General features: G+C 47.7%; 1 protein-coding gene across 2 annotated transcripts; it reads right to left on the bottom strand.

Annotated features, from left to right (window-relative positions):
• Positions 1-26,952, bottom strand: FBXO31 (F-box protein 31). 2 transcript variants are annotated; one of them, XM_051629319.1, is made up of 10 exons: positions 26,591-26,952; positions 19,464-19,535; positions 17,180-17,266; positions 12,736-12,812; positions 10,926-11,093; positions 10,137-10,211; positions 8,328-8,437; positions 8,052-8,205; positions 7,071-7,432; positions 1-5,924 (listed from the first exon to the last, which is right to left on the bottom strand). In XM_051629319.1, the coding sequence occupies exons 1-10, from the start codon at positions 26,949-26,951 to the stop codon at positions 5,702-5,704; spliced, it is 1,689 nt and encodes a 562-aa protein (XP_051485279.1). In that variant the 5' UTR covers position 26,952; the 3' UTR covers positions 1-5,701. The 2 variants fall into 2 exon arrangements, with proteins under 2 accessions (XP_051485279.1, XP_051485280.1); XM_051629320.1 differs by lacking the exon at positions 17,180-17,266.
• Positions 26,953-27,280: the final 328 nt, after the last annotated feature.

Below are 27,280 nucleotides of genomic sequence, written 5' to 3'. Positions count from 1 at the left end.
TGAAGTTCACAAAACTTTCCTGTTTATTATTTGAAACTGGAAAAAGCTCCATTGGATCAGGTGTAAAAGTAACACACACATTTTGCTCAGCTTTCTGATACCTGGGATGAAGTAGGCCAAGTGTTGCAAAGTCACCTCTGGCTTCTACACAGCCCATTCCTCTCAAACCCACAAACCAAAGGACAAAGCAGACTGGGCTGATGAGCTGTTTAAACTACACTTATGTTCCACAGGGATGTTTGTGGCATGAAACAAAGGTGTTTGACATCAAAGGGCATTTTAGAAAGAAAAGCTCCCCTCCTCCCTCTGCACCACCCTCTGTACAAAGCAGGGATCTGGTGTTTCACCTTCATTTTTAATAACAGAGACTTAGTTACACTCAAAGCCCACAGGAGATGCCCAGATTAATCCATCAGTGTCACGTCAAAGTGGTGAGTGCAAAATACACAATGGAAACAGGGTATACCTGCTATGGGGAAGTAGGAGTAATAATCAATGAAAAAAGTGCAGATTGCTTTAATTAAGTTAATGAACACAGTCAATCCAAGTGCTCTTTTCTGCAAAAATTAAAAAGACTGGAGTCCAAACAAAAACCAGAACCATACGTGTTAATTTAGCACACACCAAAAAAACAAGGCAGTGGCACTCACAGTTTGGTAACTTATCTTCCACTCTGCTGCCTAATCACACATCTCAAATATTTCCCTGTCCAACTGGTGAGCTGTGCTGTCTGTCTGGCCTGCAGTGCCAAGGCCAGCACACAGTCCTTTGGCAGCTGAACACAACAGAAGATGACTGGCCACATGAGCAACCAGCTACGAGACAGAGTTAATATGTTATCATTTCCTAAACTAGCAAGTCGAGATTATACAACCCATTTCCACACAACATCCAACACTCTCATTAAGTTCCACTAGTTTTAAATTAATAAAAAGCAATCAAAAGTCATCCTTGTTTAAAAGTAAACATTGAGCCAGCTGCATTTTGTTTTTTTTCCTGGTAGCTTACACCTCCAAGCAAGCTTGCACGTAAATTTGCTTTCTCCCCAGTACAGTTTCCTAAATAATTGCCATCTGACCTCTGCTGTCCCATTCCAGAGGAGCCATGGCAGTCCCACACAGCTCTCACTCCAGAGGGAAGCTGACAGCCAAAGTTACAAGTAATTCCATCCCTTTTACTCCTCCTCCATATATAAAAAAACCAAAACAAAACAAAAAAAAACAAACAAAAAAGCCTGACAAGTCCACGAGGACTGCAGTGAGTCTCCTACAACCACAACACTCCATCACAGCACATTTATAGCTATGAAATCAGGCCCAAGGCAAACAAACAAACTGGCTGGATGAGGATCTTTGAGGCTTCTGTTTTCCAGCTGGCCAAACCCATGTGTTTTGACAACACAGACAGCGTGATCTAGGAGCACAACACAGCCCCAGCACACAAGCCAACCACTTGCTTATTGCTCCTGAGCTAAAATTAATCCCTGGGTCTTGCTGTGGCTATTGGGGCAACACTGCTCTGCAATCTAATTGCATGTGCTTTGTTTATTCCATGAGGTTTCTGCCCAGAGAGTATTCCTAGCCCTGACAAGTTGTTTTCTCTCTTCCCCAGAGCTTTCCACCCAATTCTCCAGAGTGAACAGGATGAGGACATGTAAGCATCAGAAATTTATCACCATCTGCAAGGCACCACCACACATTATCCCTGTCAACAGCTCTCTGAAATATCCCAATGAGCTGGACAACTGAGGTTCAGGAAAGCAGCAGGATACAGCACAATACTGCCTGTATTCAGCACTGCTCCCCACGGGTACCCCCAGAGAAGGAAGGACTGGGGCTGCATTCCCACCCCCCTCGCCACGGGCCATGCTCAGATCCTGCCACCCAGTCTGGCTGCACTCCTCTTGTTCCCTCCCCACTTCCAAAGATTTCAGAGCTGGAAGTTATACCTCCTTATCGTGTTATTCAGCTTTTTTCTGCAAGCACTCATGTAGCCATGCACAAAGGAACCAGCAAAGGCACAGGAGCACCCAGACCATGGTGCCAGGCTCTCCAAATTTACTGCCTTAGCAGCTTTCCTCACCCTAAGCCAAGTCAGAAGGAATTTTCTTCTGAAATGCCAGACAAGCCTGCCAGGCTTTGAGGAGCAGAAGGCGAGAAGGCAGAGGATTAATATTAATTCAAATTTTGCTATTTTGATTGCCTTTACTCTAGACAGAATAAAGCCAATAAAGTGTATCAGCAGTTTTGCCTTTAATCAGGACTAGCACATTCTGACGTTTTGAGGCCAATCAGGTAGGCTAGAAATAAAGTGATCACAGAGTCACAGACTGGTTTGGGTTGGAAGGGGCCTTAAAGACCATCTAGTTCCAAACCCCTGCCATGGGCAGGGACACCTCCCACCAGACCAGGTTGCTCAAAGCCCCATTAAACCTGGCTCTGAACACTTCCAGGGATGGGGCAGCCACAGCTTCCCTGGGCAACCCGGGCCAGTGTTTCACCACCCTCACAAGAGACAATACTTAACACCTCTTCTAAATCTCCCCTCTTTCAGCTTGGAACCATTCCCCCTCCTCCTATCAGTCCATGTCCTTGTAAAAAGTCCCTCTCCAGCTTCCCTGTAGATTCTACCACAGGGGCAAAGCTGAGCTGTAAGAAGTTCCTGCAGGGCACGCAGCCTCTGCAAAGCCCTACTCTCCAGCCAGCCAAGCAGGTCAGGAGACCTTGAACAGTGACACTGAAAAGGTTTGGAAAGGAGAAGCTTTGAGCAGAGGAACTGCCCCAGCCTAGAGAACAGCAGATGCACAACCTGTGCCAACAGCCAAGCAGGCCCTTCCCCAAGTGACAAAGCTGACCTGCATTCAGCACCGAGCAGAACACTCTTGCCATCTGCTACCCACAGGTTTGCTTTCCCCAGCAGACTCCTGTCTCAAGGGGATTTAAGCTACAGGTAAAAACTTCTAAAAGCATATTATGACACAGCAGCAGAACACACCTACACTCCCTTTTACCCACTCAGCCCAATACAGCAGGTTACAGAGAAGAGACCAGCTGCAAAGTCAGCATCTATACTTAGGAGACAGTGACTTGGGTCTCAGGCCAGGTGCATGTGATGCCGTCAATACAGTCTGGAGTTTGAATCTTACTTCAGGAACAAAAAGCAAGAACTATGCAGTCAGTTATGCAAAAACTCAGGATTTTTATTTTTTTCAGGTGAATGGGGGACATGGAAGGAAGGAGGAATCCACAGTCAGAACTGTGGATCCATCTGCAGCTGAAGCAGAGCTGGTTATAAGGGCAACTGATTGAAAAGAGCTGCCCAAGGGGCCCTCACCCACCCCTTTATGCTGTTAGGGAGAATACAAAGCAGCCAACATACTGGCTGCACCAGCCTTAACTGCAAGCTCCAAGACGAACTGGCCCCCCAGATGCCAAACAGATTCCTAAATGCCTCTGGGTACCCCAGAAACCTGCAGGATCAAGCTAGAAATCTCTGCCTGCAAGATGAAGCCCATGCTGTCCTGCACACAGCTCAGCAGCTGCAGCAAAAGGCCAAGATGCCCATTTTAGCTTCAACTCACCTCCCTGCCCACACACCAGGGCTCAGAGAACTGCCACCCTTCCCCTCTCCCAGCCCTGCATGATGGGGTGAGATCCAAGTCAACTCTTCCCTCTGCTGATGCTGACAGGAACACCTCTAACAGGCTGCTCAGGAACAACCTACTTTTTAGAGCTTATTCACTGAACAGTAATAGCACTTCAGATCCTCACCTCTAATGGAGGTGAGGTTTTCCACTACTGACAAAGCAGCAGAAAACAGAGAAAAATGTCCCAAATCACCTTCAAATACTAAGAGGTTTTTTAAACTATATCCAAAGAGACAGGAATTAATCCTGTGAGTGACGTGACCTTCTGCTCAGTCTCTGCTGGAGATTGAGTTCTCACACAGCTTGAGGGAACACTCGAGAGCCAGAAATGGCAAAAAGCCCTTGTGAGAGTGAGAATAAAAGCTGCTCACAGTCAGTGGAACTAGGCAGTGACTGAAACTTCTCTACAGAAGGGGCCTGAACCCTCCCAACACAACACATATACTCACACATTTACAAACTAGAACCTGCAGAAGACAAAAGCAGCTTTGTTAGACACTGATCCAGCTGGTAAGCAGGGAGAAAAGAAACCTGGAGCTCATCATCACAGCCAGGGAGCAACTGCAGCAAAGGATGCACTTTGCCTGGAACCAAGAGCTTCCTTACAAATGTTTCTTTCCTCTCCACACAAGGCTCAGAGCATCTCTTCCTACACAAGATTAATAACACACTGAAGCAAATGCTGAGATGGTTTTTAGCACAAGTCACAGTCTGTAGATGAGCACTGGATTCTCCCACACAGGACAGTCTATGGGGAATCTGCTGCCTCACCTGCAGCCCACACTTCTCAGGGGAGCTCAGATCTGCCAGAACACAAGTATCACAGAAAGAAATCAAGCCCAGGAGCTTTCTGTGGAAGCAGCAATCATCTGGGATGAAACAAGTGTGACTACAAAGGGAACAGAAGGGTCCTGTGAGTGGAGAGCAGCTCCCACCTGTCAGCACCAACCATAAAAGGTGCCAAACCAGGCCACAGCAATATTAGAATTCCTCCCTGCTCCTTCAGACTGCACAGAGCAACCTGATCCAAGAATGACACATCAATAGGGCCACATCAGTACCAGTGACACATGGCACCTTCTGCTGCCCATCAGACAGAAGCCAGGAGGCTGCATGTGGGCTTATTTCACAGTTACTTTTGTTTTTTCTCCTTACTTTACATTTTCAGGCCCAGTTTCAAAGATCTGAGGTGAATCTTTCAGGTAGTAAAACAAATTCTGAACACACCAGCTTGTGCATCCAGTTCCACAGCCAGCTCCTGTAAGAAAGAAGAATCATCTCTACACTCAGGGAGACATCCAGACCTGGAGCTCCAGGGGACAGCACAGCCACCAAGCTCCAGAAGCCAGAACAACACTACACAGCCATTCCCAAGGGGAATCCTCCCCTTGCTGCCAACCTGAAGGAATTTCTCAAAAGGAAACCACCCACTCCAATAACTAAGCCAAGGAAGCAGATATCACACCAGCCTCTCTTGGTGATGCTGCACCCTGAGAAAGGTTTCTGGAGAGGAGGACATGCTTTGTCACTGCTGATGCAATTTAGCATGAAGCAACCAGTCTGCAGTGGGGACTGCACAGGTGTTCAAGAGGGTAAAGCAAGTCTCCCAGGAGGACACATGGGCCTAGAGTAAAGCAAAGGCTTCAACAAGTCCCTTCCATGAAGGGCTCCTTCCATGGGAGACTAATGGTCAGAGCAGAGGACTTGTGTCCATCCAGTAAAGAAGATGTTCTCCTGACCCAGCTCTGACCTCAAGTTATTTTTGTTCCAAAACATTCTTTTTGCTAGAAGGGTCTGTTTCCTCCTCTGCAGGATCCCTTCAGCCACACAAAGCTATGTTACAGACTGGGTAACAAGGGCTGCTAGGGAGCAGTGTAGGGTGGCAGGGAGGAAAGGATATTTTAACTGGGATGTGTACATTTGGGGTAAAAAGGCTTTATTAAAAGTGCATGCTTTAATTCAGAGGTACCAAGAGCAAGGAATCCCCATCCCAGCTCTGGCTGGGGAGTGCAGCAGCCTTTGCAACCCCTAGCCCTGTCCATCACAAACAACCCATCAAGTAGCCAGTGACTGAATGTTCTTCAGCATCTCATCAAAAGCCTCACGGGAAGGTGCTTGGGCGTTCTGGAAGGAGACCTTGATCCTGCTGTAAAGGCTGAAGGACTTCAGCTCCAGCCAGATGAACCCAAAGCGATCGTCGTCGAAGAGAACAAAGACCCCCGGGGTTCGCTCGGGGCTGGTGAAGCCGTGCCCAGCAATGAGCCCCGTCCCATAAAAACTGCAAAGAGAGAAGAGCAAAATCAGAGAGGTGAGAGCAGCCATCATTACCCAACATTTAATAATAAAAACAAAAGCACAGAGCTGTGCTCAAAGCCATTTTCAAACATGCTGCCAGGTGCTACAGGACAGGGAGTTTTACATTTACTCAGCTCTTATCAACACTGCTGATGCTGTTTTTAGGAGAAGAAAAGCTCCACTGCTATTTGAAGGTTGCTGCTTTTGGGTGTTCTAATTAGCAGATGCACATCAAAGCTGCATTGTTCTGCAGTTCAGCCCAGATTTACTTCTGTAACTCAAGGATCAACTCAGGCCCAGACAATCCTCAAAGGAAAGGAAAAGCAGGTTGAGAGGGTGACCAAAGGCAAACCTTGCAACAAAACCTAGAGGAGGCAAGAGAAAGCAAAAAATCTAAGAAAAGAAAAATCTCACTGGAGCAATGGAGGAGGAAAGGTCAGTGTAACCTCCAAGCAGGCAGCAGGTGGAGCAGGGTTTTATTCAGATAAAACTCAGTTGTGACAGCAGGAGCCTTCTGGGATAAACTGGTAGGTTTTTCCATGAGCACAGATGTTTGGCTGAAGGTCACCTGCCTAAGCCTCAGCTTTTGGGCTCTGTTTTCCACACTCCATTTAGTATGCTGCTTCACTGACTGCAGGTCCCATTCAACAAGGCTCTGCATGCTTTCATCTACTGCTTAGGGTGCTCAGCACCTTCCAGAGCTAGCCCCAGGGCATCAGAGGCTAGGGAGGGGAGGCAGAGAACACCATGTTCCCACAGTTAAGGGATACAAGTGACACACAAATGGGAAGTGGCTTGAACTGTTCTCTAAATATACATATGCTGGGCAGCTCTAGGAAACAAAACACAAAAAAGAAAAGGGGGGTGGATACAGAAGAGGTGCTAGCTTCACAGTAAGAGGATAAAATCTAACAAGGAAGCAGGATAGCAGGTGCCTGTGTTAAGAAACAGTGAGCAAACAAGAGTGTGGGAGACAGGGCAGCAGCAACAGAAAATCTGAGCACAGGGGGCTGGGAAACCTGAACACAGGTATAGGACAAGAAAATACAGAACATGCCTCAGACTTCCCCCCCCCTTCTGTTTCAAAAGGTGACTGGCACTAGGCTGTAAAACCACTAGTCCCCGTTACCAAATTCGGCAGGTCCGGGGATAGTCTTCATTCCTGGATATGACTCCCATGGGCAGCACGAAGGGCTGGGAAGCTGGTGCCTTGTCCTGGGTTGTCCCCTGTGCCCCAGCCACAGTCTCTTCCCCCTCAGCACCTTCTCCCAGGGGCATTGCAGCAGGCTGGGATGCAGGCTGCGGGGAGCTGTCCTCTTCCTCCTGCCCGTGTTCCTCCTCCTGCTCCTCCCGCCGCACCTGCTCCTGGACCTCCAGGACAATGCGGGACAGCTCACTGAAATCACGGAGGTTCTCGATGTCAGGCAGCTGCAGAGGATGTGCCAGGTCAATCTCCACAGTCTGCTGTCCAGCTGGGATGTTGGGATCTCCCTAGAGACAGGAAGCAACAGCACAGCTGCAGAGTTCAGACCTGTATCCTCCTCCCATCCACCATCTGACTTCTTCTACATAGTTCAACCTTTTTTACAATCACCAAAGTTTGCAACAACAACAACAAAAAAAAACAACAAACAACCCTCAGACCTTGATCATTATTCCCTGAGCTGTCTGTCACCTCTGCTTTCCCCCTCCAGACAGAATGTTTAAACAAAAGCTACAAACCAGGCTGTACTTGCAAGAGTGAAAGACAGTCAAAGCTGCAACTGAATTTTGTCAGAATCCCTCCCTGCAGAGAGGAAGGAGCCTGGCTTTAGTGAAGAGCTGACAACATGTGGTCAGATAAATGTGAGTGACCACCAGTGACCTGCTCACAGGAAGCAGCTGGGAGGGAGAAGAAAGGGAGAACCAGGTGGCATCATGAGAAACCTTGCAGAGCAGGTTCTAGCTACTCTGCACATATAAAGATTCGCTTGATGCCACCAATCTGCAGGAGGAACAGGGTTTGGTGTGGCAACAATTGACCACCTCCCAGAAAGAGCTCTCTCTCCTATGAATCCATGGCAGGAAGAACACTTTAACAAGCATCTGAGAGAAAGGAAAATGCCCTTACAGTGATTTTAGTCCCCTTTGCTTTCTTTCCATGAAAGCTCAACATGACAATCTCCAGCCCGTGGCTCCCATAGGTTCCTTTGAAGAGACCCGGCTTTATAAGGTCATCAGGGCTGCTAGGGGGGAGGTAGATGCGTCGGTATGTCAGGCAGTTGCTGTGCAAAACACAGAAGGTTAGAGAGTTAAAGAGAACCCTTTGACATGTTCTCCAGAACAAAGGATCCCATGTGCTCTTGAGGCTGCAGCAGCCCCAGTACACAGAAGCTGGTGCCCTTACTCATATTGACTGGTATAGATGAACTTCATCAAGATGAGCTCTTGCATGTGTTCATGGAAGATGTCTTCCAGAGTCCGACCCCACTCTTCCCTCAGCCATGTCCGGAACTCCTGCAGCACAAGGAGAGAAGGGGGAAGATAAGGAAATCTCACTGGGACAGTGATGTGCCCCAACATGACTTTGCCTCATCAGCACAATCACTAGCAGAGCCACAGAGAGGGTATAAGCTCTGCCACAGAGAGGATCAAGGCTGGATTTGGGAACAAGCAAATATTGCTACAGAGCTGGCCTGGAAGTCTCCTTAACAAGCAGTTAATGGTAACTGTCCTACACCTGCCAGACACCACTAACAAACATGCTCTCCTTCAGATAAGCTACAGGTAGAACCAATACACCTCCTCCAAATAAAAGTATAAGCATCACTTGTTACTGCAAAGTAGCTCATCTACCTACTACTTTATGTCCTGACTTACCAGGCAGCAACTCATTTGTGTGCCCACAAGCTGACTCCTGTGCCCTACCCTGGCATGTTACACATAAAAAAAGAAGCTTTTGAAAGACACTGAAGATTTAGGAGGTTAAATCCTACTGACTTAATACCGATGAACCTAAATACAAAGGGTGCTTTGAGGACATCTCCTGAAGGACCTCTACACCAGCTCTGACAAGTTAATACCCTGCCATGAGTTAGTGTGATAACAGCTTACACTAAGATAGCAGCCTACCAAGTGATATTCCAAACCTGCCTGCTTTATCTTCTAAAGCCAGATCCTCCAATTACCATAATGCCACGCACACTTAACGCAGTGCTTTGCAAGTATTAAAGCATTTCTCATCTGCTACAGAACCAGAAAATGCTTAACTAAACCTTTAACCCAGCTGTTCCCCATTAGGAGACAGACATTTTAAAGAATTTGTTAGAAGCAACTGAAGTATCAGATTTGTCACATTTAAGTAGCTGGAAGCAAACACCACTACCTGGAACAGGTATTTGCAGGAGGTTTTCATCCTGCCATTTATACCTGCACCTTCAAACATGTAGCTGGAGTCAGGAATCTGCCTTGCTGGGTATAGCTGATACAGACATAGGATAAAAAAAAACAAATGAAGCTTTTAATCCCTCAACCAAGATGACAAGCAGTAGAAAGGTACCCCACTGACAGGCAGGGATTCACATGCAGCAGTCAGGCTGTGTCTGGAAGATCTGAATGATACAGACAACAGCACCAGCAGTGTCTGGCCAGTGCAGCATGGCACACAATGCAGGTTGCTCTTTCCCTGAACAGGCCTGCTCTCAAAGGGGAGTGGTACCACAGCACAGGATGAAAAGGGGTGCTGGGGCTCCAAGTGCCCTTTACCACAGAGAACTGCCTAAACCAGCTTTTTGCCCACTGGGATGGATGTTAACAGCCTGCTCCAACACCCTGCTAAGCACTGAGCTAGGGCACAGGGTCTGCACCCAAACATTCTGCAGGTCTAACACTGAACTTATCTCACATACTGGATCCTTAAACCACACTTTGGCAAGTACAGAGGAGGTTCCTCAAGGTCCTGCAGTTATTCACCTTTGACCACTGGAAGTTTTGACTGAAGTCACAAGTAATTCTATCTTAAAAGAGATCACAGAAAACCAACCAGAAGCTACCAGCATGGGTTCCTATGTATATTCAGATACACACATCAGAAGGCAGAAGACCACCTCCCAGACCCCAGAACTAGCCAAGAGCTTAGGTAAGACAGCAGTGCTTTAACATCAGAAAGGGGGCATCCAAGCAGCTTTAATGCAGAGTCTTGGCAAAGCACTCTTACCTCTTGCCTTCCCCCTGACATCCGATGGTGATCTGTCTGGTTGCATTTTGTGGAGAACTCATCCTTCTTTACTATCTGCAGGTACCATGGAGAAGAATTTAACAGGTTACAGACCAGTCTAGGATTGCCTAGGATGATGTAATTAAGACTGCCTAGAGGAAATTATTTACCAACAGTACTGAATGTGCTACAGAGAAAACATTAAGAGATACTGAGTGCATCAGGTGCAGAATACAGAAATAAAAGCAATAAACCCCAATGCTTTCTGAAGAAATATACTAGTTTAAGTTGTTTCTCTATTTGAGCTTCCTTCTTCAAAGAAAAAGAAACAGCCTCTCAAGAAGCTTTTCAAAGCATGCAATGCATAGAATGGATGCTATGTCACCTTCTCAAGGTCTCACTGTAGAGAGCTGTAAAACAGAATGGGTCTGTGTCTTCTTGGACACATTCACCAGCTGCACAAGGCCATTTTACGTATCTTTCCCCCAGCCTGTACACATGCTGGTGCTCCCACCCTCCCACTGTGCTCCAACCCAACTGAAGACAGTATAACAGCCTTGCTGTACTGTTGCCAGTAAACAAATTCAGAGCAGGGAACAGCCCACGCAACTTATCAGACACATAATGAGTGTAAAGCTGGCATCCACACATCAACAAGGTGGTGAAAGCCTCATCTCTTCAATAAAATTCTTACATCATTTCTGACAAACCCATTTCCAGAGCCAATGTGCATGCCTGCACACACACAGCACCTGGGACAGGTGGTGTTACAGTGCTAAAGGAGCTCACCTGGATATGGCCATTGTGAGGTCCCTTATGACCATACATACACTCAACCGTTGCACATTTCCTCTCCATGAGATGAATCCTGAAGAGAGGTTTGAATCTCATTGGATCATCAACATGAGGGTCATGAGGTGGCAAGTACATCCACCCAATGATGAACAAACCATCTACCTGCAGCAGGAGGGGACACAAAGCAGACAAATCAGCCTTGCATGCTTCCTGCGGAGTCTGCAGCAAACAGCTCCAAGGCCCATCCTGCAACAGCTTGCTGCATCTCCAAACTGCTTTCCAGCAATTAAACCAGACCATATGTACTCCCAAGCACACCCTTGGTGAAGAGGGAGAGGGTTTCTTTACAAGGCTTCCTGAGTCACTGGAAAACGATCAGGCCTTTATTACTGCAAATGACTTTGTGACGAATGCTTGGTGTGCAGGATCCAGAGGGAGAGACTGCACTGAAGAGACCACACAGCTAGTCAGACTAATTGGTTTGAGAGCTCCTGCTGGCAGATACTTGAATAGAGGAATTCTGCTTCTCATGATTATCTGCACCTTTTGGATGAGGAATTATTTGGCTCTACTACTCACAGACAGCACAGGAAGCAACAATCCCCTCTGCTGCGAGGTACAAGTGCCAGCCCCTCTTCCTGCATGCCTAACAGAATCCCTCCCCTCAAGCCCTGCAATTCCAGAACAAGGACATTTTCTAAGCAGAGGGATCTGAGACAAAAGCAGAGCAGCAAGGCAAGCTTGTCTTTATAAGGTCACAATATCATGTAAGTAATTGGTGCACTTGGATGCACTTACACCAGTTAGTGGCACAGGATCTTGCAAAACCCAAAGCCCTTGCAATTTGTTACGCTTCAACCTGTCAGCTTTTGAACCTTGGTGCAAAGAACAAGGGCTTCAGGCAAATTTCTGGCCCAGCTCTCACCAATGCGGAGCCAAGTGTTGCTCATTAGCTGCTCTCCCAAGCAGCACAAGAGCTGCCAGACTCCACCAGTATCCCCACATCTGATCACAGAATCATAGAATGGTGGGGGTCAGAAGGGACCCCTGGAAATCGAGTCCAACCCCCCTGCCAGAGCAGGATCACCTAGGGTAGGTCATTCAGAAATGCATCCAGACAGGTCTTGAAAGTCTCCAAAGAAGGAGACTCCATAATCTCTCAGGGCAGACTGTTCCAGTGCTCTGTTACCTTTACATTAAGATGTTTTTCCTCACATTGACATGGATCTTTGTGTCCTAGCTTGCATCCATTGCCCCTTGTCCTATCACAGGGCCTGACTGAAAAGATACTGGCCCCTTCTTCTGACACGCACCCTTCAGATATTCATATACATTGCATTAGTCTTAAACACAGCCATTAGAAACCATGGCACACTACAGGAGGAAAAGGAATGTGAATTCCAGTGCCAGTCCCTTTGCCAAACACTCAGCTGCAGGCCAAGTTAAGGCAGTAAGTGATGGGCCAATGCTGAAACCTCTGCTGCACTCACTGCACAAGGAATGGACTCTTGTGCCAGCCACTGGAATATCAGGATTGAACTCCAAATTGAGCCTTTCCCTGAAGCATTGCTCATAGTTTCTGTCTGCCCCTGAGGCTGTCTGCAGCACAGATGAAACACAAAAGGACTGTTGCAACAAGGGGATGATGAAAAGATCCAAGCAGCAAACTCTGGGTCCCAATCACTGCTTAAGGGCTGACTGTTCAACACTTCTCAAGAGCACAAAGACGGCAACCAGGTCTAGAAAGTGGTACACAGAAGACTCAGCAGTTCTTGACACCCCAGCCCCAAAACAAGGTACTCACCACCACATTCAGAAGTCCCCCATAGGGCCCGATGTCCGGCTGCCATAGTCCCAGGATGTGCCGGTATCGGTGCAGCACTAGGGAACAGTGAGACAGTCAAGTGAGCACAGCAAGCTAAGGAATTGGGATTTTGGGGAAAAAAAAATTAAAAAAGGAAGACTGCTACCAGACTGCACACAACACTGATCAATACCACCCACACCTGCCTTTACTAAGGAAGAGAAAACTGGTTAAACCCAACCACAGCCAGGCAGCTCTGAACTGAGGCCTCCCACGAGCTCACACAGATTTATGTTGCTCCCTGCCTGCCCCTGGCCCAGTGCAGGGCCGGAGTTAGTTTCCAGAACTTGACACAACCAGATACATCACCAGGAATTCCCAGGAAATTTCTGCAATATGGTCCCATTAATGCAAATCACATGACATACCCAGGGCTAAAAACACAGGATCAGCCACCTCCAGTTACCAAAAATGTACCTGATGCCTCAGACTGCAAAGCACCAGAAAATAAGGCTGGGCAGAAAGGGAATAAGGAACAGGGATAACTGAAACTTTTTAAAAGAACTCTTATAGAAAAACTCATATCCAGAGTTAAGCATCCTTAAGAACAGCCACCAAGAGCACAGGCAAAGCAGACCATGCCAGCTCAGGAGACCTGGTGGGGTTACCAGCTCAGTAACAGCCTTAAAAACTAAAGTAAGCAGCTACATTTCAGCAGGACCCAAAAGCTGCTTCAAAGACCTCCTCAAAGCCACTGCAGCAGGTGAGGCTCCTCCATTTCTCATCTCAGAGCTAGGTGCTCTTTCAATCTCACCAAACGCAAAGGTCAAGTAGGAATGCTTCCAGCAAGCAGGAGAACATGCCTAGTACACAACAATCTAAATCCCTCTCCTGAGGAGAGCCTGGAGATGGTACTTGCCTCCAGTCCTCACACAGTCAGCCATTAATTCTGTCCCTGTAATTTCCTGACATGACCAGTAACCTTCACAGAAAGACATTACACACAACCTGGCATTTTGGGCAGGAACTATATACAGGATGCAGCTGATTTCTATGAAGATGGCAAGAAGATACTTCACCTGCCTTACAATGGTGTTCATGGCCAACTCAGAAGGCCACAATAACCTGTTTTAACCTACAGGACTGGCTAGAATAATGGTTTTTGCTTTGCGTCAATTTATAGGAAGAACTGTGTTCCGGTGCAGCTGCTTAAACAGCTTTGTTCCATTAACTACTTAAGATGGTGAGTACTACAGGAGTGGTTTTATTACACCAAAGCAGAGAACTTGCACAGAGGTTTGAGACAGTAGGAAGGGTTGTCTAGAGCTGCTGCCAACTGGCCTGAAGGAGCCTTTTTCCTTTGCAGGAAACAATTTAAGATTGATGGCCTGGTTTCACCCAGTGCAGCAAACAGCACTAAGGCAAGCAAACCACATTCCCAGTCTTCTTGCCTCAGTGCAGTAGTTACATATTAATAAATGGTATGTGCATAAGCCACTCCACCCACCACAGTCTGCCTTCTACCCTCTCTGGCATGGAGCTGATAAAACCCAGCTCTTTTTTATTTTTGGGACAGAAAACGTGATGCTAAGCTACCCATGAGTGATGAAATTGTCCCCCCTTGCCCAGCTCCCGTCAGAAGCACTTTCAGAGTTGTAGCTACAATCAATGGCCTTTTCAATAGCATGGGAAGTGCCTACTTGACAAAGCAAGCCCTCCAGGACACGGGCCTGTCAAGGGCAGTTTGTGTGCTCACTTTGAGTAAACATCCAGCTGCAGCTTGGTTTGCCAGAAGCCCTGGCAGTTCAGGAGCCATGGCTGAGGCACAGACAGACCCTGCTTCACCATCTGCCCTGACCACTTGGAAGCCTAAGGCTGAGAAGGAGCAAGAAGAAACCTATCCACTGGACAGCAGCTTTTGTCTTTAGCTTGCACCACTACTGTGGGCAGCTCTTTTCTAATATTTAAAGCCCTGTTTGGCATTTCATCCAGATGAGCTGCTGGGAAACAGGCTGCAATAAGAGCAGTGCTCCACCCAGCCTCACCCTGCCCACTCATCAACACCCAGGGCACTAAGAGCCACATCCTCCCCCTCACTTGCTCAGGGTGCTGGGGACTCCTCCTCTTTCAGGAAAGGCAGTTGTGGGGGAAAATGCTGGTACTTGGCCAAAGGCCCAAACAAGTCTCAAAGCAAAAGCACAGCTCAGTTTTCAAGCTTGGGGTGCCTCTGGGCTCCAGTGAGCCAGCAGCTATATTTATTGCAGGGAAAACCTGATTAATTCCAGTTCTGGCTCTCCCTGGCAGGAGACAGGATGGATCTGACAGTTGTCTCCCTCCCTGCTCCTTGGAAGAAAACAACACTTGGGTCTTTCTCCAAGGTTTGCCTTCACTATGCACACTGCCTATTTTTCTCAGTCCTCAAGAAGCCTCTTGCCTATCTGAGTTTGAGGCCACATCCTGCCAAATGGAGCAAAAATACATCCACTGGTGCCTTCAGTACAACACCCACCCAACCTGAGCATTATCAGCGTTGCCACAAGCAGCCCTGCATGCTCTTCAGATGGGAAAGCAGCTTGACTCCAGCTGGGGATGGCCTAGGAAATGCAGTGAATGCCCAAGCTCCCACCAGGAGACGCACTAGGAAACATCTAATGCCTGTGCTCTTTGTTAGACACAGAGCAAGGAAGTTCCACCAAGCAAGGGCACAGCAACTCAAGCAAGCGACGCAGTGCTGGGACACCACACACACCAGGGGTATGAACAGGCAAGTTACAACCCCCAGAATGGGGTATTAAAACAGGAGAGCAGATGCTTTCAAATATTAGTCTTAGCTTTAACTAACTCTTACTTCATTACCTGGCTCCAGCTTGGAGAGAACAGGCAGGGAAATACAAAAAACTAATGTGAGAGTTTTTAGTACAATCTGCAGCCTTTAGAGCAGAGGTAGCTCACTTTGAGTGGGGAAGACCTGTACACTACAACTTTCTTGGACTCTCAGGATGTAGCGAGATGTCTAGGAGCAAAATGAGCTGGAATAATGAAAGCAGTGACTGCCCTCCAGCTGGTGATAACTGACCTGCTAGTGCAATGAGCTAAGTGTCAGCCAGGCCAGCTTAAAACCCTGGGGAAAGTGATCTGGGCTGACCTGACTAATGCTGCAGGAATGTGAGTTAGGGAGCACCCTCATGGGAAATCCTGGCAACACGGTCTTAATACAAAGGAGGAGAAAATACATCTTAAACCACACTGACTACTCCCCAAGTAATACAACACACCCCCAGAAAAAGGGGGCACAAGACATCAGAAGTTTGGGGCTGCAGCTGAAGAATTAACTGAGGGATCCGCACAAAACGGCATTTGAGAGCCACCACAAACACAGCACATTGAGAGCAAACACCCAGGTAGCAATCTACAAAGGAATCCTCATCCTGTGGGGCAGCTTGGATGAGCCTCTCCTTCCATCCAGCTCCAGAACAAGGCTAGTGAACAGGCAAAACTGCCAAACCTAAAAGTTTCTACCAATTCCTGCTGTAGCACTGCTGCTTGTTTGTCCTGTCTCACGTTAAAGACACCATCTTCTTTGCATGGTCCAAGCTCCATGCTTTTGTCAGCACAGGTAAGTCTGCAGGATCCACTCAACTCATTAGCACGTGTGAAAATCTACATTCCCAAGCACCAGCAAGTTAGGAACTTGAACCTGCAAAACTCTGCAGACCCACAGAAGCACTGGAGACAGCTCAACACCCCCTTCAAGTATCAAGAAGTACTGGCTTCCTTAACTATGTAAACTAATCTACACTCCTGTAGAACAGTGCACACTAACCTCCAATGTTTTACTATTCTTCCCTCAACACAACATCAGGAGGTAAAGAACAGTTTACCCAGAGCAGCTATTTGCCTGAGGAAGGCAAATCACAATCTCTGAAACACCAGCAGAACGTTTTCTAGAGAGGGAGATGGTGGTTAACAGGATTCACTGTGCAGGGAGGCAGTTAGTACAGGACCCTCAGCATTTTCCACCAGGAAGGGCTCTGGATCTGAATGCAGCTCATCTGGATCAAGACAAAGCTTTTTTGCAGTCCAGAGCTTATTCAAACTTGCTTTTGGGAACCTTCACCAGGGTTATCTAAATAACTCTTTCTAAGAAAGGAGCAATCCATGAAGAACAGACTGAGTGCTCCTCTACTAGGAACAGAGACCCTCCTTTTCACACCCAGTCAAGAACATTTTCTAACTCCAAGCACTTCAAATGCAGACCAACACACACTGTCATTCTGAAGGCTCAGAATGCTCCACTAACAGGCAGCGAGAACTGACTAACCAGCACCCTCCCTACTGTCCCAAGGGCCACCCCAAAATAACTTGCATAAAGCAATGCCACACTCCATGCAGCATCTTGTGTGTGCTCAGTGCAGGAAGCATCAACCAGGCAGGAGGTACGTACGGCAGGTGTAAACATCTCTGTACTCCATGTGCTCGTAGTCGGGAAGGATTTTCATAAAACGCCCCGACTTCACTCGTGGGTTTATACCTGAACAGACACAGCAGGGTAAGTACCAGCAAACTCTGCTCCACTGTAACCAGCACGTAACAGAACCATCAGTCTGGACCAACCACATAGGAAAGTGAGACTCTTGACTTTGGTGCACTGTTTGTTCCCATCAGCCTCAGGTGTACTCGGGTAGCAGGATTACCCACAACTTGGCTTATGTTCAAGATTTCCACTGACAATATTTACAAATGGCACCAAGTGAATGCAAACAGAATCAAGGCCCTCTTCAAGCTCTGTGGTGACACTGTAACAAGCACCACTGGCTCACCAAGACTAGTTACAACTACCCAGATGGTAGCCCAGGCTTTGGATCAGTTATGCTCTCTAGCACCTAAGCTCAGTTCTCCATTTCCCACACTACTACTTGCAGAAGCACATTCAGTGCATGCAAGTCCTGCCAGTAGCCTCAAATTAACTCTTCTGCAATTAAAGAAGTTTATGGGGCAGCAGAGAATATGGGGCTGCACCACCTGGGAACTGTTTTACTAAATGTTTACACAACATCAAGTGTGACTCCCTGCCAGTGGATGCTATGGAATCAGAAAGTACTTTGGTACAAAGGAAGACTGGAAGCATACACGTAAGACAGATCTACTGAGGGCTATTAAATCAACAAATGGCATCAGACTCTAGAAATCCCCCAAACTCTAAACAGTGAGAAGCTGGGAGAGTTCTTAGGAAACTATTGCAGAGACTTTCCAACTTCTCACTCTTCCCTGGGTGACTGCTCACAGCCATGGCTGGGAGATCCAGACCCCTGTTCTGAGCCAGGAAGCACTTTTACATATAATCTGTGTATAAAATCACTAATTATTACTTGAACATATCTGAACCATGGAACCACTGGAGTGAAAAAGACTACAGGTCATGTAAGATATGTTCTAGCAACACAGAATTAATCTGGAATATGCTGTATGGCTGTCACCACACCAGTGTCATACAGACACTGGATTGAAAGGGGAGTGAGGGAAGCCTCCAGTGCTGATGAGACTTCCATGTGGACATCCAAGTGCTGGCTCAGCATCACTCAGCCTTCCCACCCAGGAAAATTAGGCAGTTCCACTCGTAATGCATAAATAAGTAAAGGGGGACAATAGATGATGAAATAATTTGCCCACAGACGCTCAGCAAGTCTACTACAGATGGGATTAAAACCTTTCTACCTGTTATTTTTCCTAGCAGATCAATGCTTGAGGTCACCACTCCTTCCAAGTTCAGAAATACAGTACATGTAGAAGCTGAGCCCATCTGGGGTCTGCAAGGCCTACAGAGAGCTCTCATGACTTCTACTTGGGACAATTACAGCTTTTGTTTCATAAAGCAGGACCTTCTTTGAACAGCTAGAGGCCACAGATCAAATGCTGCAGGTTAAATCTTGCTCTTTATCTTATGGACCACAGGTAACTCCCTTAGAGAATTTGTGGGGAATGGAGACAACACAGCCTGGCAATGCTGGTAGGGGAGCTCTTGGGGGCTTTGCAAAGCTCTCCAAGCAACCAGCTCAGCTTCTGACTGCTAAGGGCAAGATTTGGTGACAGGGGAGGCAGCTACACCATGCACCCAGGCCTCCAATCGGTCCTTAACCTACCTTGGTTTCTCTCCTTTGCTGATGCCCCCTCCCCACTCTAAAGATGAGCATCTATGTTGCAGAAGGCACACTAGATCTAAAGAGTTGGATCCCACTCCCACACACTCCTAAAACACACCAAAACCTCAGAGGCCCAGCCCTGCCAGGCTCCCCTCCTTGAGGAGCAGCCCTGAGGAACCCTCATCCCTTTAGCCACCACACTCTCCCACTGTCAGCAAAAGCTCCTTGCACTGACAGCAAGACTTTGCTGCATTGGGGCTATGAAAAAGTAGCAGTTAATTCCTCAGCAGGATCTCAAAATGGCAAAACAGGAAAGGATGAAAAACCCTCAATATACTTTATTATAAGGTTAAATTACATGCTCTTTTCCCACTGAAGGACTGGGGGCACAGACATCCCAACTCTTGGCCTCTGCTTAGTATTAAACAGAACTCCAAACTTGTCAACTTGACAGATGAAGCCTCTGCCATTAGCAAGAAGATTTGAGTAACTTATATTGTCAAAGTTCAATAAATATCCAACATGCATAGGCTTTCAAAATGGGCCCTAAGCAAGGACATACAGATCTGTATCAGCTTCATCACTTACGTTTGGCATAAACATCTCGACAGGACACTCCTGTGATCTCCAATTTCCGCAGGTTTTCACAGACACCATATTCTGCAACAACACAGACAACAAGGTCAGCTCTGGCACAAAGGCGTTTGCTGCCCACAATCTTGAAATCTACTGTTTGAGCAAAAATAAGACCTTATTAGGAGCACTCATGCAAGCTTCCAAACTAGTCTGAGACTCTTACTGCTGTTTTGAAAACAGAAAACTAGATGTGATTTTGTTGCAGTTTGGGAATGAAAACCAAAGCAATGCCTGTAACAAACATACCATAAGGAACACACAAACACAGCAAAGTTACAGATGCTTCTACCTAGACCAGAAAGAGTCAGAAGAGGCACTTATTCCAGCTGGGGCTGTATGCCCGCTTCGATCACATCATGATTGTGTGTAGTAATTATCTACTCCCACTGAGGTATCCAACTGGGAAAACTGCTTATTAGGATCTTAAAGAAAAGGTCACAGACTTTAAAAAGAATGAAATGGAGACATAAAACAGGCATCAGCATGTACAAATATGGTTACACTTGAAAGCAGATGAGATTGAGAAGGGTCTGTTGTACGCTCAAACGCCTTTGATTGCTCACAGAACACCCGGAAAACAAAGCAATCCAGAGATCCTGAAGGCAGCTTTGAAGCAGAAAATGAGAATCTGACATTTCATTTTCAGGAAGTCAATGCTGAATTTCTAAGAAACTTTAAAAAAAATAAAAGTACTAACATCTCAGCACAAGAAAACCTCAAAAGACCAGAGGGAGGAAATGAGAGGAGGGAGATCCTAAAAACTCATCAAGAATAAAAAACAGAGACCCCTGCTGCAGAGACCCCAACAGGTCACAGTATGGAAAACCACCCTCCTTGACATCAAAGACATCTACAGCACAGATCAAACACCAGGTTCCCTTAGCAATGCCAAACACCTGCCAGATATCTGACACAAAAGCATTATCATTAAATATGTAGCTTATTCTTGAATTAACAATCTACCATGGCTGCCAAATACCACTACCTAGTGCTGGTAACCTGCTGCAAACTGAGAATTCATTTTTCATAAAGGAGTAGAGCAGAAGTTTCCCTGAATGAGTTCAACCTCCTCCTCTCTGCAAATACACCTCTGGGACAGGACTACAGTGATAAAGCACACTCAAAGCTTCCTGTCAGCCCAGCTGCAGGGAACATACATTCTCCAAAACATGGCTTTGGGTGAGCATCAATTTCAAAGGAAGGAAGAGCGAGCAGAAGGTACAACACACATTGCCCTTCATGAAAAGATGCAAAGGTCAGTGGCAGAGATCCTGCTGACTTCCGTAGCAAAAGCCAGAGGAAGCTCTAAGTGTTATCAAACACAAGGTGGGATGAGGAGCCACAATTAGCTGGAGAGCTGACAGGGGAGCAGAAAGCAGATCCAGCCCTGCACAAACAAGCTCCTCAGTGCTGGGTGACAGCCAGCTGACCCCACACAGCAGCTCTGCAGGTCTGTGAAACCAGAACTCTGCTCCATCCTGAGCTATATCTAAAAAAGTGTGGCCAGCAGATCAAGAGATGTGATTCTGCCCCTCTACTCTGCCCTGGTGAGACCTCACCTAAGATACTGCATCCAGCTCTGGTGACCCCAGCACAAGAAAGATGTGGACCTGTTGGAACGTGTCCAGAGAAGGGCCACGAAAATGATCCGAGGGCTGGAGCAGCTCTCTGATGAGGACAGGCTGAGGGAGTTGGGGCTGTTCAGTCTGAAAAAGAGAAGGCTCCAGGGAGACCTCATAGTGGCCTTCCAGTACCTGATGGAAAGCTGGGGAAGGTCTTTTTATAGGGGCTTGCAGTGAGAGGACAAGGGGTCCTCCATCCCTGGAGGTGCTCAAGGGCAGGTTGGAATGGGCTCTGAGCAGCCTGTTCTAGTGGAAGGTGTCCCTGCCCATGCAGGGGGGTTGGAATCCAATGATCTTTAAGGTTCCTTCCAACTTAAAAAAAAGTAATCTGTGATTCTGTGCTCCAGGCTGGAAATTCAGACCCACCCTGCAGCTCACCCAATGTCTATCCCTCCTGCCAGATTCAGCACAGCTTTTAACCACCAGTCTGCACGTGTCCACAAGTGGGGAGGTGTTTGGTAATTACACCAAAGGGATGGACGGAACACTATGTTTCCAGCTGATCAGAAAGATCAGGGATCTTCACAAGATGACAAACCATGTGGTCTTAGCCTGCTGTTTGGAAACAGTCTCTTTCCATAAAAGCAAACACTCACCTGGCCACAGAACCAGTAAGGTGCATACTGTGCAGCAGGAACTGCAGCCAAGATTAAATTCAGTGTCATTGATGATACTCAGACTGCAGCAGGAAGGGAGGAGACATGCAGAGGATCCTGCCCAAATGGCACTGCTCCGTGTTGCTCTCCAACAGCAGCACAGTGACATTCTCTCTTCCTCCAGAAGGTGCTGGTTTTTCACAAAGCATGTTCCCTAGTAGATCCATAAATCACTTCCAGTGCCACAACAGAACCACTACCAGCAATTATCTTGAAACAACAGGGTGGGGTGGGAAGGGATTTGATGTTAAAGCCCTATCCCAGTTTCATGCAAGTGCTCTTGCTAACCTGCAGTGAAATTTTATGAAAGCCAAGCCACTATTAAAGGTCCATTTCCTAAGTTTTGTACTTCAAATCTTTCCTGGAAAGGTTCAGTTTTCCCAAGTAATAGCAAGTTCCTTTAAAAAGAAGAGACACAAAATTAGAATCTCAGTATTGCTACAGGCTATTTGACATCAGACATCCAAGCCTCTTACAAGAAAGAATTATCAAGAAAAAATAATCTAATTTTAGTGTCCTTAAACACCCATCAAATTTTATGATGACTAGTCCTTACCCTGTTTTGTTCAGTAAACAACTACAGAATCAAAATCCCAGAGTGTTGGCTTAACTCTGGGTAAGGGCATCACTTATCTCTTCTGACCCATAAGCTGTTAACACCAAGAGGGTTGCTTGATGGGAAAAATCAGTCTCTTGGTTCCCAGGGCCTACAAAAACTCCAAATAATGTAAGCAAGAAAGCTGGCCATCTCTTCATAATCCAGAAGAGGGACATAAAATTGGCAGTAATTAGAGCTTCAAGATACTGGCAGAAAAATAAAACTGGTAAGGTTTTATTTACAGAGCACAGAAAGCCTTTTCCAAGAAGCTTTGAAGGGCTCAGGTTTCCTGGGAAATTCCACTTTGGTGCAATTAAGTCTATTTTAAGGAAGCATCTCAGTGCAACAGCTCACCAAGTATTTTAAGGAGTTAATAGCCACAGAAATTCACACATGAAATTTATACCATTAGAAAATGTCTACTTAATCCTGCTTCAAAAGCAAGGATGGAAACTGGTTTCTTAAGCCTGAGCATCTGGAAAGCCTGCTTTATTAGGTTTATAAGGAGTGCTTGAGAGATTTACCAAACACACAGTGCCACAGTGCTGTTTCCATGGTCACACACACTGGAATTTAAAGGACTTGGAAAGGCAGTCTCCATTTATTATGAACTAATACTTTTGCAAGTGTAATTAACTCCCTGGCCTGCTCTCACCATATGCCCTTCTAAGCCTCACGTTCCCTTCTCCTTTCTAGAAGCAGCCACGTCACACACCTCCCCTGGGCAGCCTACACAAGTTTAAAACAATAAATCAAAACAAACAAGGCTCTTTGAACCCAGGTAGGGGAGGGCTCCTGTAATCATATCAGAGACCAAATTACTGCTTTTTCTTTCTCTCTCAGCACAGCAACTCCAGTGAGCAGCTGCAAGCACAAGGACATCCCCATTTACAAGGAAATGAGGGTGTCTGGCAGAGCTTGACTCCCTTACCACTGTTAAGTTTTGACTGTGCCCTGACTAATCAAGCCCACTAATTCTTCCTGGGTAAATAAATGTGTGTTTACAAGGCTGTACACAGAACAGAAAGCACAGAATCTTACTGGATTATTTCAGAGACAACAAAAATGGGAGATTCTCAGGCTAGCATCTCCAAAATACCAGGTGGACAAGCCTGGAGCTGGCTTCTTGCTTCCAAAGGCTGAGCTGTCAGATTAAAATACACCAAATATTTTTCCAAACACTTCTCCCAAGGGAAGGCTCGTAGTTACCACTGAGATATTTTGCAGCTGCAAAGAAGGACCTGAGAAAAAGGAAACTGGATCCACAACAAATGAAAGCACCAGTGGAAACCCTAGAGCAAGAGATGGGCAGCTTCAGACCTACAGCTTCCAAACAGATCTAAGAAAGACCCTCACTGAGACGGCTACAGCCTCTGAGCACCTGCCATTAGTGGTGAGAAGCTGCAAACCACTGCCAAGCTGTAGTCTGAAAACCAAAGAACACGGTCAAGAGATGAAGAAAAGCTTGTGGTGGATCACCAGAGAAACAACCTGTACAGTGCTCTAACCTCACATAAAGAAAGTAGAACATGGGACTTGTTAAAACTACCTTTGCATTTAGCAGGGTGCAGCACTGCAAGAAATTGTTCCTGTTGTGGGAGAAGTTGTAAATCCAACACCCTCATGGATTCTCCAAGTCTTCCAAGAGCTTAACACCATGCAACAATACCCCCACTGAGCACATAAACCAATTTTTCTGCTCTTCTCCACAGGCACCTCTTTCTATACAACTTGCTGAACGTTTTCACCTTTAATACCTTGGCTGACAGTTTCCAGCAGGTCCAAAAGCTGTTTGAGGTTATTTTCACAAACAAAAGCCTTTTCATCCAAGTTTAGATCTGGTTATTCTAAATTACTGTTCTGTTTCCAGTTGTTCTGTCACATTGGCACAGTTTTATTTCAAGATGAAAGTGGTTACCATTTCAAATGGACTATCAGGTGTTAATCAAGGTAGGTCAGGACACTGGCCACAGTGAAACAGGCTTTAATTCTGCTCCCACTGCAAAGATCAGCAATCTCCTATTTATAGAAAACATGGAAGTGACTGCAACCCTCTTCTTGCCAGAGAAGCAATTCAGAGACATTGTTTACCCCAAACGGTTGCAATGATTAAAGGACAACAGCCCTAATAGCTACACCAATGTTACACAACTACTTCTGGCTAATCCCAGCACTCCCCCAGTTCACAACCACCAGTAAAAGCCACTTCACTTGCAGCTCACAGCAGGGGAAGAACAAGATACCAACACTCAAAGGACTGAGAGCCTCACCTGATCCAGGCAATGGCTGGGCTTTTGCTTACATTCAGCTCTGCTCCCATCCAGGACAAAGGTAGAAAATGGCTAAAACAAAACACTGCAACAATCAGCTTCTCTCAGAGGAGAACTGCTCTGTTTAATTTTAGGACTGTCTTTCTTGTCTCTTTACTGTTGTTTATTTCAGAAAACACAATCTTACATATGCAATCGATAGGAAAGTTAAAGTCTACCAGTTACTTCCTCAGAGAGTTCAGCCCTGGAACATCATCAGTAGGCTTCAGAGAGAACAAGCTATCAAGACAAGAAGTGGCACACACGCTCTCACTCTTCTCCAATGACATGCAGCTTCATGAGACACTTTACTATGTCATGCTTAAACTCAGGCAAATAAAACACACACTTAACTGTCCTCAGTTGGGAGGTGGCTTGTTTTTGATAAGGATTACGAAAAGTAATTACATTTTCTGTCTATCAAACAGTCAACAATGTACAGCTATACAGAAATACAGGATATTCTAAGTTTTACATGTGTATTTATGTACTAATACCTGTTGTCCATACAAGTCCTCAAGTAGCTGCACTCTTCACACAGTTGCAAGCTCACTGAGCACACTCAGTAGGGGAACACAAGTAACACATCACCGAAATACACGCAGAGAAATTAACTGCAATGTAGCTCCACGTCAGTTGGGGAGCATAAGGAAAGGATTAATGCCATTTTATTAGCCCCTCTCCAATAAAACAACATAAGAGTTATTGGGACAATGGGATCATCCCATGCTGAAATAAGAATGCTTTGGTATATGTCTTCTAGGTACAGTCTTTGTATTGTCCAAGGGTTCTTGGATAGTGCTGATAAGGCATGAATTAATTCCTGCAAGGTTTAAATGCATTTGAACAGCTCCCACTGCCTATGACAGGCAGCCACTCCAACGTCCCTAATTCTTCATCCCGATGGCCTCACGGACATTAAAAACAGAAAACAAACAACAACAAAATACAGATGACTTCATGTGCTGGCAGCAGATGCACCTGGCAGGATCACACTACAAAGACAGACGATGAGCACAACCTTGGAGAGTGGGACAGCTGCTGGATTAACAAACAGGGGACACATGATGTGAGGAAAAGGATGAGGAGCAAAGATCAAGAATTGCAGCCCAGCACAGCAGGGCCACAGCAACACAGAACTGAGACACCCCTACAACGAAACAAAAAAATGCCCTCGAGCCTTGGCATGAATGCAGCACAGCATCCTTGCAACAGCCACTCCCCAGGAAAGGCACATGTGAGCCAGGAACACCTCCAAACCTGCTCCTGTATTTCCCGAGGTGGGACAGGAATAGCTGACCTCACCCAAGCCTCTGGACCCGGGCCTTGCCCACCCACCCAGCAGAGCCCAGCAGGCTCCTGCTTTACCTGCTGTGCCTCCACAGCTCCAAGCTGCACACCCAAGCACTCCTTTCTTCCCCAGTGCAGCCCCGTTCTGCAGGGGCCGATCACTCCCTGTCCTCGCTGCCCGAAACACCTCATCCTCAGGATTCACCCACCCCGCACGGAGCTACTTACCTGCCAGGGCCTGGTCCCATCTCCCCGCTCCAGCTGCCACCATGGGAAACAACCCCAGCCCGACACCCTTTGCCAGAGCTCCTCACACATCTCCCCTTTCGCAGCAAGTGTCACCAAGAAGCGACCGTGCCCCAGAGGGCCCGGGATCTGCCCTCTTCTCCACCCCGACACATGGAGCTCCCCGTGCACCCCCAGGCCCCACACACCATCTCCCCCCCGCAGCCCTTCTGGACCCCCCTCCACACCCACCACGTCCCCACTCCGGCTCCTCCTGCGTCCCCCCCGCGCCCCCGACCTTGCAGCCCCGGCCCCACAGGGAACCCCCGGGCCCCCCCCTCCCCGGGGCCCCCCCGGCCCCACCTGGGGCGGGCGGTACCTTCGCGGCAGCGCCGTCGCCAGATCGTGTCGGTGCGGAGGATGCGGCGGAAGGTGGTGCAGACACGGGCCAGGTTGGGCAGGTCGGTACCGGGCAGAGAACCAAAGATCTGCACCAGGAGCTCGGGAGGCAGCTCCAGGAGGGACAGCGGGGCCCGCCCGGCCGGGCCGGCCTCCGCGGGCCGCCGACCCTCGATACGCTCCGCCGCCTCCTCCTCCTCCTCCTCCGCGGCACCGCCGCCACCCGCCTCCTCGGTGTCGGTGTCGGGCTCGCTGTCGCCGCGGCGCTGCTCGCGGGCCGCCCCCCGCCGCCGGCAGCCGCGGGCCGGGCCCACCCCGCAGAGCCGCGCGCACACCGCCATGGCCGCGCCCGCTCTGCCCGCCGCGCCGCCCCGCCCGCCGCGCGGAGCGCGCCGCCCCGCCCACCGCCCCGCCCCGCCAATCAGCGCCGCCCCGGGGCCTGGCCACGCCCCCCGGCTCCGGATGCCCCTCGCCCCGATAGAGCCGTCGGCGGGGCGGGCGGGTGCGCCCTCTAGCGAGCGGGAGGACCCAGCGCCTAGCGGGGGGGTCCGCGCCCGGTACCGCGGCCGTTCCCGCCGCTCCCGTTCCGCCCCCTGCTGCGACTCGGTTAAAAATATAAACACACCCTTCCTTGGGAAAGCTGCACTTAGCTGAAGGAAAAAAAAGGAGG

Source organism: Apus apus, chromosome 11 (genome assembly GCF_020740795.1).
Source record: "Apus apus isolate bApuApu2 chromosome 11, bApuApu2.pri.cur, whole genome shotgun sequence".
Taxonomy (NCBI): Eukaryota; Metazoa; Chordata; class Aves; order Apodiformes; family Apodidae; genus Apus; species Apus apus.
This window is presented reverse-complemented; position numbering and strand designations above follow the sequence as displayed.

Bases quoted from the DNA above. Each gene is read 5' to 3' on its own strand.
- FBXO31 (XM_051629319.1), bottom strand. From the start codon at position 26,951: ATGGCGGTGTGCGCGCGGCTCTGCGGGGTGGGCCCGGCCCGCGGCTGC. The intron at 7,433-8,051 runs GTAAGGGCATTT...TCCTGTCTCTAG, and splicing joins CAAAGGGGACTAAAATCACT to GGAGATCCCAACATCCCAGC. The intron at 5,925-7,070 runs GTAACGGGGACT...CTCTCTTTGCAG, and splicing joins CCCCGGACCTGCCGAATTTG to TTTTTATGGGACGGGGCTCA.